Here is a 12,308-nt window from a genome sequence, read left to right as displayed (position 1 = left end):
ATTATTTTGAACGTAACAACACATTGGGTACAGAAAATTTACTAAGTGACTATTATGCCTATTCAAAGTACCTTCCTACTGGGATGGTATTCTGCCCACTTTGAACTGATATTTCCTTTGTGAACTGTACAGAATATTCTGGAAAGAATAGTTTTGTATCTTAGAGATTTCATACAACAGAAGCAACATTAAATCTCATTATTCAAATAACTGTAGATAACACATTACTATTTTACAAGTTTTACTTTCTGTAGGTCATAAAACATTTTATTGTTACTAAAATGGACCATCACTAAGAAAAATGCTGCTTTGCCCAGGCAGAAAATACGCATTTCTTTTTCCTTTTCCTTTCTCTAGATCGGCAAGTAAAAATCTTTCAAGATAATCTTAGGCAAGTAAAATTAAAGTTATTTCATTATTCTCTGATATTTTTGTTGGCCAGGAACTTCTTAATATAAACACAAGCACCAAATGTTCAAGCTGACTGAATGTACTTCCTGAATTCTATTTAGAATTTGAAAAAGAGAGCTCAAAATTTTACCTTTTAAGTTTTGTTTCAAATAAACTTGAGTTTGTTCACTTAAGAATGTAAGTCTAAACCATAACTTTCTCTAAAGAATAACTGGGTACAGATTTAAATCTATAAAAATGCTTTCAAAAGAAAAAACTACAGTTACAAATTTGTTCTAAGTAACACCAACAAAAGATGAAGTACTTTGCAACATAACAGGAACAATAAAAAGAATTCTGGAGCAAGGCAACATTATAAATTATAACATTTTACTAAAATTAATTTTATATCCATTTCTCTATTTACATTTTTTTTTTTTTTTTTGCGGTACGCGGCCCTCTCACTGTTGTGGCCTCTCCCGTTGTGGAGCACAGGCTCTGGACGCGCAGGCTCAGCGGCCATGGCTCACGGGCCTAGCCGCTCTGCGGCATGTGGGATCTTTCCGGACCGGGGCACGAACCCGTATCCCCTGCATCGGCAGGCGGACTCTAAACCACTGCGTCACCAGGGAAGCCCCTCTATTTACTTTGAATTCTCTGTTTAGCTCTCTGAGTTGTACTATGGTATTAGATATGTGCAATGGAGAAAAGTTCAGAAAAGATTTTATATAATTGATAAAGCCATATGAGTCATATTACTTTTATTGTATTTGTGAAAATAACTGGAAATTTGAATATTTCACTTAGTATAAAAATAAGATTTTTCTAAAAGGTACAGTTAAATTTTACTTGGCATTTCATATCTCTGCTGTATCTGAAGATAAGCCTGCTAGTGAATAGGTCATTAAATAACACAAGAAAAATTTCTTTCTAGCAGTACAGTTCAGAAGTTTAAGAGCCCAGAGACAATTCTTTATGTTTTTGTTTGGTCTTTACAAACAGATAACACCAAAAGAGTCATCTACCACTGCCACACCACACAATAATTCACACACTGTTACACATTAAGGAAAACTTGCAGTGTAGAGAATGATAAAGGAAATACATAATGTCTTTAAAGGCCTAAGAAAGAGTACTTCAGGAAACAACTTCTGAGAGCTCTGTCATCAACTAATGCTCTATCTGGCCTATATGAAGACTTAAGTTAATCATTTTAAAATGAATTTTATATTGATAATAATTTATATCTAAGATAACTAAGTTCTACTAATTGAAAAAACTGAACTGTGGCAGCTAACAGAGAGAAAACAGCAGAACAAAACCATACAATTTTCTTCACTCACCAAATGGTCTGTTCACTCATCTTTAAAGACACAAAAAAATTGTGTACCTCAATAACAGAGGTATAAATGAAATTTAATCAAATGAAAGCCCATTATTTTAAAAATTCCCAAGCATATATTTCATTGTTTTTAGAAACTGTTTCAGAAATAAAATGAAAAATATTATTGTCTAGGTTACTAACTAAATTTTTATTAGTAGAAAGCCTCTATATCTATTTAGATTTGAGAGACAGAATCCCATACATGTGAATATCCTAAATTAAGGATCACTATTTCCAAGATGTTCAAATTTCAAATATATGAACTAGAAATATTACTGGGAGAAAAAAAATACAGTGAGAAATTAATTTCTAAAAATCCTTAATAGTTTTATGACCATAGTCACGTTTTATGATTTTAGTCACTGGAAAAGTTTAAATAAAAACAATGTTAATTTTTGTCTCTGATGGCATAATTGCTTAAAAACAAAATTAAAATAAAATATGCAAAGAAATTAAAAAACAGACAATCTAAAAAACATAATACAGCCCTATATCCAAAACAGTTAAAAACATTTTTCCCCTCTAATTCTCCTAGGATTAGCCACTTGTTGCCCTGTATTGCCATCTGGTCTATGGTGACTATTTCCAACTCCCCCCCCTCCGCGCCGCCCCTGCCCCACCCTGGGTAGCCTTGGATTTGGGATGATACTCTGACGATGAACTAGGCAGTGAAGTTGGGACAAGAGTCGCTGCTGTCTTGATTATCAAAGTCCTGATGAATGATAAGCAGCATGTGTACTTTCTTGAAGAGAATACTTATCTGGAAGACTGTATTAGCCAAGTAAAGAATAAGATGGAGTATGCGGATATTGGAAAGTTGTCAGTGAAGCAGATAGGAGGAAGGGGAATAGGATGGATCATCTATTTCCAAAATTTAAAAATTATAAATCAGAAGGGATCTACAGAGTGAATCCAACATCCACATCTTACAGATGAGGAAAGAATAAAATATATAAAGTGGTATTTTTTCCCAAAACCATAGCATATTAATGGCAATAAAATCAAGAAACAGGATTACCTGGACCCAATAAAACACATCAATTTCCATCATTCAGGTTCAACAATTATCAACTCATGGCAAATTCTTATTTTATTTATACTCTCACTCCCCACTCCCTAGGCTGTTTTAAAACAAGTTCCCAGTATCAAATCATTTTAGCAATAAATATTTCAGTATATATATCTCCACAATATAAGAACTCCTAAAAGAAAAAAAAAAAACCCCTATAACACTACTATCGCACCTAAAATAATCAGCAAATATTTTTAATACAGCTCAATATCTAGTCAGTATCAAAATTTTCCTGCTCCATAAATTTATTTCTTACAGTTTCATTGTTCAAATTATAATGTTAATAAGGGCTATACATTGCAATTAGGTGATATATCTTTTAAGTCTTTTTTAATCTACTGAATTCCACTGCTTGCAATTTATTTGTTGTTAATTCATTTTTAAAAGAGTGATTATTTAAGCAAACAAGCCAAAGAAAGTGAAATAGAAGACTTTTAAATTATGCAAATTAGTACTACATTATCCATCATCACGTTCTTGTACAATTATCCTCACATAAGTATATTTCAAATTTGCGAATATCATTCAAATGGTTTTATGTGATAGCTAATACTTGTGATACATAAAACTTATGCTGCCCAAGAAAGAAAAAAGTATAAAAGGCTCTTATAAGTGACCTAGAAAACTGGACATGACAAGACATCCTATTCTATCTAATGTTTTTATAGCTTAAAATGTTTATTCAGATAAAAGATCAAAACAAATACTTAGAGACTTAAGAGGCATAAATTAAACAGAATTTTACAAGTGTGAAACAAAGAATTCATCTTTTCCAGTCTCTTCTCTGACATTTTTTTCAGTTCCCAACCTGCCCTATATCTACCTGTAGCAGTTCCTCTAAATTTTAGAACGTTAGGACTGTGTAACTTTAAAAATGGCTTTCTATGAGTTTAAATATTTCTAGAAGAGACTTTTTAAAAGTATTAAATTTACAAAGATTACACACATACACATACACACAGGTCCAAGTTTGGGCGGGATATAGAGAAACAGGTGCTGTAAATCACCGCAAATTGGTACAACTTTTCTGGACAGCAATTTGGTAACATTTACTAAGAACAATTAGAAATGTTCACTCTTTTGATTCCATAATTGAAGTCTAATAATTTATCATATGGAATTAATCAGAGGTGAATACTCTCACCTAGAAAAACTAACATTTAAAACCTAGTTATATATCCTTGAGTATCTTCTATTTTTTTTCTTTTTTTAAACAAAAACAAAAAGATCATATTGAATTTACTGTTTTATAATGACTTTTATTTTTACTTCACAATATATAATGAACCACTATCCCCCAATCAATAACCAGTGTCCCCCAAATCAATAAATATTTCCTAAAAAGTCTTATTAACATCTATTTAAAAAACTGGCCTGGTTCTCTTAGCAGTGGTGATAGAAATGTGATATAGAAAGAGGTAACCACCAGTCATTTCAAATTTTACTTCTGTAAGTGAGAAACTGCCTATATCAAAGCAGTATGTTATTTGCAATGTTAAGAAAAGCAAAAGGATTTGAGGTCACAGAGGATAATCTGTTTTATATTTTATAAACTTAACTTTAAATAAAACACACTGTTGTGTTAGCACAATAAAATATTTAAGTCGATCACTTTAGACCCTTCTTACAGGCATCATTTGGGGATGTGTATCATGTGACGCTAAGGTAATAAGTTCAAAAAGTAAATTTGATCATTTAAAAGATTACAAGGACTTCCCTGGTGGCACAGTGGTTAAGAATCCGCCTGCTAATGCAGGGGACACGGGTTCGAGCTCTGGTCCGGGAAGATCCCACATGCCGTGGAGCAACTAAGCCCATGCGCCACAACTACTGGGCCTGTGCTCTAGGGCCTGTGTGCCACAACTACTGAGCCCACGTGCCACGACTACTGAAGCCCGTGTGCCTAGAGCCCGTGCTCTGCAACAAAGAGAAGTCACCGCAATGAGGAGCCTGCACACCACAACGAAGAGTAGCCCCCGCTCACCACAACTAGAGAAAGCCTGCACGCAGCAGCGGAGACCCAACGCAGTCATAAATAAATAAAGATTAAAGCCTGTAATTGCTCAATGCTATCAGTTATTTGTGACAAGGATTCCTTTGTTTAGGGAATCTTACTACTGGGATTTCCTTCTAACAGTGACATGTTAAGTAAAATATGTACTTTTCCTTAAAACTAAATTTAACTATACGTAGTTATACAATAGCCAGTCTATCTAGCAAAAGGCAGACGTAGTCTTAGAAACTGGTGGTTTCCCCTTTGTCTCACATATGAAATCATCTTGTCCATAGTTGATAATAAATAGAGTGCTATGACAAAGGTTCTCTCCTAGACGAGATTCTACTCAGGCTCTTTGAACTTTTTCAACTGGGCCTCGACCTGTGGACTTCTGTGTCCATCTCTGCATTGTCCAATTTTAGAAAGAATCCTGCTAAAGTCAGTTTATAGCCAGCACCTCCATCCTCGGTATCTAAACACCCTCGGTATCTCATCGGGTTCCTCACCTTCTACCACCTCTCAGGTGATGTCCAATCACACTAGCCTGCCTTCAGCAAGAATCCTGTTAGGTTGGTTTAGCCAGGATCCCCCTTTATCCCTGATATTTCCTCTTGGTAATTTTCCAACCACTGATTCCCTACACCCTGCTCCTTGGCTATAAATTCCCACTTTTGTATTTGTACTTAAGCCCAGTCTCTCTCCCAGACTTCAAAACTCCATTGTGATGGTCCCAACATCTTTCTCAATGGTCCCCCTGAATAAAGTCTGCCTTACTGTACTTTAATGAGTGTCATGAGTAATTTTTTCTTTAACAGGTGCTAGGTTAAACTGTAAGTACAGTATGTTGGTCACTAATGTGCCCAACCTCCTATTTTTATGTCTCTTCACCTTCAGTAGTCTAAGAGAGTAAAGACGAACTGACTCAGGGAAGTACCGTGAACCAGTAAAAAAGTGGATTAAGTATTTAGTAGTAGCCTCTTACCAGAAGAGAGACAGAATGGGAAGGACTGAAAATAATTCCTAAGAGTGATAATGAAGCTAAAAAGTCTTCCCAAGTACTTAGGAAATAAAGCAATCTGGAATCTCTCTGAAGGAAAGTTAGGAAGTAATCAGCCTTTTAGTTAAAGACAGCAAATTAGGATTTTTCACTGTTCTTTATTAATACTACATGTTTTTTTACAATAAAATCTTATTCACTTATTCAAACAAAAATTGAATACCTACTTTCTGCAAACTGCTATGGAAAATTCAAAGATGGGGAAAAAAATTCTTTGCCATCAATAAGTAAAACAATATATATCAATTGTATCTCAATAAAACTGGAAAAAAAAGAAGTAAAATATAAATAATGTTAATACAAAATACCACAGGTAAACATCATAAGAAAGATAAAAGGTGTCGAAGAAGTTCAGAGAAACAAAAGATCTAGTTTATTCTGAAAACAAGTAAGTAAACACTTAATATTCAGATCTGAATAACAGATAATTAACTGTTTCTTTTCTTAATTTGGCCTTTAAAATCCTTCTCACTACAAACTGTAGTATTTGTGTGTGAAATATTATATCTCAGATTTGCCTTAAAATATCCCATTTAAAAATAAATCAAATAAAAAAATATAAGTGGGGAAGATGAAACAAGAATGGCACGATGTTGAGTATTGAAGCTTGGTGAAGGGCTCAGGAGTATTTGACATACTAACGTGTATTTGAAAATTTCCATAACAAAAAGTTAAAAACAAGTCCAGTTTGAAACCAAATCAATTAATGATGACTCTGAAGCAGAAATATCTATATATAAGAATAACAGGAAAACAACAAAAATACAAAAGTCATTAAAAAAAGTCTTATGTTTAAAACTAAGACTGTTATTCCAAAATGAAGTATGAAATCAAGCTATAGCTTACATTATTTCAAAACATATATTCTACTTAAAATATTTTTATTTTAATTTACACAGGCTTTTAAACTATTAAGGTTATTAGTTTATTAATATTCTCCTAATATATGTCAAAACTTAAATGATATGCATTTTTGTAACAGTTCATTATTCTAAGGTTAAGTTCATTTTTTTCAATTAATATACTTTCACAAACCTGATAATAGTTAAAGGAAATCAAAATGTCAGTAAAGTCCAATTAGCAAATTAAAAAAAAAAAGCATAAAATTACAGAGTTGTGAACTATACCTGTAAAACACCCTCACAGCCTTAAATATACCAGTAAAGGACTCCTTGATTTTATTTTATTCCTAATATTTGTACTTAAATATATGTAGAAGCTGCTCTATCTGAGCAATCAACCTGCCAACATTTATATTCAGAAGTTACCAGTGTGTTTTCTAACAATTGTACTTACTTGCTGTTTCAATACCAGGTTCTTCACTCCTTCCATCACAAATTGTGATCCTGTATTCATGACTCGTGATAAGAGACTAGGTGCAAAAGAAGAGGACTGCACTAAGTACAAATTATCTCTCCAGTTACAGACAGAATACTTGTCTGATTACACAATATATGCTGATGCTCTATGTGCCTACCACCTTTGTTTTTACTAAACAGAAGTGACCTGAGAATTTCTGCTTCCATGGACATCACTGCCACAATTTTATTTAACAATAAAATAGTAATAAAACTTTCTGACTAGTCGATATTAATAAAATATAAAAATTGAGAGCTGCCCTCAATATAAACATTTTAATTGCTAAGCCTTAGCTATAGTATTTAAGCAAATTATTAACTGAAGAGAATTCCTTGCTTTCCTGATTGTCTTAATGTTAAAACAATAAATTAAAGACAGTAATCTAGAATATTAAAAAATGTGTATGTATGTATAACTGAATCACTTTGCTGTACAGCAAAAATTAACACAGCATTGTAAATCAACAATACTTCAATTAAAAAAAAGATAGTAATTCAGATGACTCACTTTAGGAGTTCAAAACACACTGACATATTCAAAACATATACATCTATAAGTATTACGAATAGGTCAAAAGTTACTGTGTTCTCTATATCATAGCTGCTAGACCTAATCCTGCAATTGTATACTTTCTCCCCTCATACACAAAACCTATCATATAAAAATGTGAAGTACAACATACTTGATGAATTCTACCTCAACTCCGAAGACTGTTTAGTGTCTGAATTTTTAACAACAAAAATAACACAAATGACTTGCCATATTGGTTTTATATTTGTGGTTCAAAAACTCTCTCACATGGAATCAAAGGATGCTTTGTGGGACAGAATGGTAATCTTGCATTTTGATATTAGAAGGCTAGGGAGATAACTAACAAGAACCTACTGTTTAGCACAGGGAACTCTACTCAATGCTCTGTGGTGATCTAAATTGGAAGGAGATACAAAAAAGAGAGGATATATGTATATGTATAATTGATTCACTTTGCTGCACAGCAGAAACTAACACATTGTAAAGCACTATATTCCAATAAAAATTAATTAAAAAAAAAAGAAGGCTAGGGAAAGCCTTCAAATCATCCAAGGTTTTCTTATAACACATTTTATTAAAATCCTCAACTACAAAATCCATAAGAAATCTAATAGGCTTTTAAGATACAGCAAGATTTTAAGACAAAGAACTGGAAAGTCTGTTTCATTAAATGCATAAGAGTAATTTTCCAAATATATTTTCATTTTTCCTATCTTGTCCTACTCCCCTCTGAAATGAAGAGATGGACAGGATGGAAATCATTTCTTTAACAAAAACAAAAGAAAGTAATCTCTGTTGGAGTGGACAGTTCTGAGGCAATTCCCAGGTACCAGGTAACTCTCAGGGAGTTAGTGGGCTCACCTGCACAGCACTGTCTGAAGGTGAGGCCAAATGGATTCATTTTGCCAAGCGCTTGCAAGGCCCTGCCTTAGGCCAAGTACTTTTACTTTTTGGAAACTGTTTCATTAAAACTGGCAGCTCGGGGTAGGTAAACCGGTTTTCCTCCAGTTTCATGCTTTTGTTCTAAGCTCCAAAAAATAAGCTAGGAATTTGAAGCTAGTATGGTATGGAAAACAGCAGTTAGAATCACTTTGTTTAGCTCCTCTGAAAACCACACATACTGTACAGGATTTTCTGAAGTCAGAAGTCATACCCAGCCCTGAGGATTTCCTCTCTATCATTTAGCAGTATGCCTAGTTCCATCTTGAAGCTAGGTCTTGAGTGTCTAGCTTCAAGACTATATTATCAACATTGATACAAAAACAGTTTTTAAACTTCATGTATCTTCTGAAAATGAAAAACATAATTTTTTTGTTTTTGGTACGCGGGCCTCTCACTGTCGTGGCCTCTCCCACTGCGGAGCACAGGCTCCGGACGCGCAGGCTCAGCAGCCATGGCTCACGGGCCTAGCCGCTCCGCGGCATGTGGGACCTTCCCGGACTGGGACACAAACCCATGTCCCCTGCATCGGCAGGCAGACTCTCAACCACTGCACCACCAGGGAAGCCCAAACATAATATTTTAAGAACAAGGAAGCATACAAAGCCATACCAGGTAAAATACAGAATTTAAACTACCTATGGAAGCTAAAGGCATGCTGACATTTGTTCTGTATCACAATGAAAACTTTCTGTATCCAAAGTGTCACACTGTGTTTTTAAGGCACAAAAGTCCATTTATGGTCTGGAGTACCAGACTTATTCAATCAGAATTATTAAAAATACTTACCCCATTGGTTTAGTGGTAGTGTTGCCATAGCTGGTAGGAGCTGAAGCCATCTTGGCAAAAGCCCTATGACATAAGAAAGTTGTGTTTAAACACTGATTATTTGAGCTAACATTTAGTATCATGGCATTAAAATATCTACTGACTAACCATAAGTTTTACTATGCAGTTTTTGAAAAGAAATTTTTCAACTAATATAGTGTTTCAGTAAAATTAACACTGAAACAATTATACAAACATTGACTATATAATTTGTAACCATGAAAAATAATGTTCAAGTAGAGAGCAACTGGTACTAAAACAGTGAAATTCTTTAAAAAACACAAATGCATTAGTTCCCCAAACTTCAGGATTTCTCTTTTCTTTTTTAAATATCTGATCATTAACATGAAACAGAGACTTTCTGTTTTAAAAGAACAATCACATACTGATTAAGTTTAGTCTCTTTACTATTCTCCACATTCTATATTCTCTCATTCCCAGACACATGCCTTTGGGATGCTGTCCTTTGAGGGTATAAACTCACTGTCTTCTCCAATAAAAAACTGTACATTTCCTTTTAAGATTCAGCTCAAAACCACCACTTTCTTCATTAAGACTATTCTAATTCTACTGCTCAATGATATTTCCTTTTAGTTACATATACACTTTTATACTGAATTGCATATAGTCATTTATTTTCAAATCTTTCTAAATGAATGTCTAGAATGTCTTTAACTAAACTATAGAATTCTTGACGGCTCTGCAAAAATATGGCACTTAGCTATGTTTTAAAAAATATTTTCCTTCTGGGAATATGTTCACTGTAGAGAATCCAGAAAACAGAATGCTCCCAGAAGAACCCTACCACTAAGAAGTAACCACTGTTAGGATTTCGGCATATATTCTTCTAATCTTTGAACATATGCATACACAACATATATACTTTAAAAACAAAATAGTATCATATTGTACATACTGTTTATAACATTTTAATAATAGCATGCCATAAACATTTTTATGTGAATCAATATTCTTTTATAATTCCTTATCATTTCAAATGCTTTTGTAAATGGAAAAAAACCCTACCTAAATACAAGAAAACATTATGAGAGTAAAAAAAGAATGGGAATCACTAAGATGTGAAAGATGAAATGCTTAAATATTCTATTTCAACCTGGACAAAATTTGCTGATACCATTAGAGAAATCCCAAACACAAAAATCACAATTTAGTTCTGAAAGGAGGATTTGAATCAGCCGTTTTCAGCAGTAGGCTGGAATTTCTGTCTTTAACAAAAATTTATTTTTCACCAGAAATACCAGTATCTAAATATAAATAATATGTATCTAACTATCTCTAAGTAATAAAGGGTTAAATAAAGAATATTACATTTATATGGCTGAATATCATGGAAACACTAAATACTACCATTGGAGACTATAGCTGGAACCTTGAGCAACATGGGTTTGAACTATGCAGGTCCACTTATACTCATATTTGTATCAATAAATACTACAGTACTACATGATCTGTGGTTGATTGAATCCATGGATGTGGAACCAGGGATACAGAGGGCCAGCCCACTGTAAAGTAATACTTCAATTTGTAACTGTGCAGAGGGTTGGCGTCCCTAACCCCCAAGTTGTTCTAGGGTCAGCTGTATTTAAGACGATGAAACACTGGCATAATGAAAGTAATTGGAACTCTAGAATACAAACTGCATCTATAACAATGATTTCCTGATTAAAAATATAAATATGTAATATGCATATAGGATAAACAATACGGTTTACGGTAGATTCTGAATGGGGAGACTACAGGTAAATTTTTACTTTCCTTATACCTTTCTGAGTTTCCTAAAATTTTCTTCAATAAACTGATATAATCCTTATAATTAGAAAGAATGTTACAAATTAGAAATTATATATTGAATACTTTGTAACCATGTAAAATGATGCCCAAGACTGCCTTTCCTCTTTTAACACCAAATATTTGATTAGGGAGTTCCACATAAGTCATAATGTAAAACACAATGACATATACGACACAGCCAAATATTTAAGTGTATATGTTATAAAAATTAGAAAAGACAGTTTTCAGTTTCTTTTGTTAAACTAAGGTTTGTTGTCTACTTTTTTCTTATCGTAAGAACACAGTGAAGAGGGCAGACAGCAGAAGCAAGAAGAACTACAATTCTGCAGCCTGTGGAATGAAAACCACATTCACAGAAAGATAGACAAAATGAAAACACAGAGGACTATGTACCAGATGAAAGAACAAGATAAAACCCCAGAAAAACAACTAAATGAAGTGGAGATAGGCAACCTTCCAGAAAAAAAATTCAGAATAATGATAGTGAAGATGATCCAGGACCTCAGGAAAAGAATGGAGGCAAAGATCAAGAAGATGCAAGAAATGTTTAACAAAGACCTAGAAGAATTAAAGAACAAAGACCTAGAAGAATTAAAAAACAAACAGAGATGAACAACAAAATAACTGAAATGAAAAATACACTAGAAGGAATCAATAGCAGAATAACTGAGGCAGAAGAACGGATAAGTGACCTGGAAGACAGAATGGTGGAATTCACTGCTGTGGAAGAGAATAAAGAAAAAAGAATGGAAAGAAATGAAGACAGCCTAAGAGACCTCTGGTACAACATTAAACGTAACAACTTTCATATTATAGGGGTCCCAGAAGGAGAAGAAGAGGGAAAGGACCCGAGAAAATATTTGAAGAGATTATAGTCAAAAACTTCTGTAACATGGGAAAGGAAATAGACATCCAAGTCCAGGAAGCACAGACAGTCCCA

General features: G+C 33.7%; 1 protein-coding gene across 3 annotated transcripts in view; it reads right to left on the bottom strand.

The window, feature by feature from the left end:
* Positions 1 to 12,308, bottom strand: part of SCFD1 (sec1 family domain containing 1) — a 133,322-nt gene that overhangs the window by 20,833 nt on the left and 100,181 nt on the right. For all 3 annotated transcript variants that reach the window (XM_030854715.2, XM_060294699.2, XM_060294700.2), the window contains 2 exons: positions 9,518 to 9,580; positions 7,196 to 7,271 (listed from right to left, as the gene is read on the bottom strand). In XM_030854715.2, coding sequence (XP_030710575.1) covers positions 7,196 to 7,271; positions 9,518 to 9,580 — 139 coding nt within the window. The remainder of the gene's footprint in view (positions 1 to 7,195; positions 7,272 to 9,517; positions 9,581 to 12,308) is intronic.

This window comes from Globicephala melas, chromosome 2, assembly GCF_963455315.2.
Source record: "Globicephala melas chromosome 2, mGloMel1.2, whole genome shotgun sequence".
NCBI lineage: Eukaryota > Metazoa > Chordata > Mammalia > Artiodactyla > Delphinidae > Globicephala > Globicephala melas.
The sequence above is the reverse complement of the archived record's forward strand: the minus strand, read 5'-3'. Positions and strand labels throughout refer to the sequence as shown.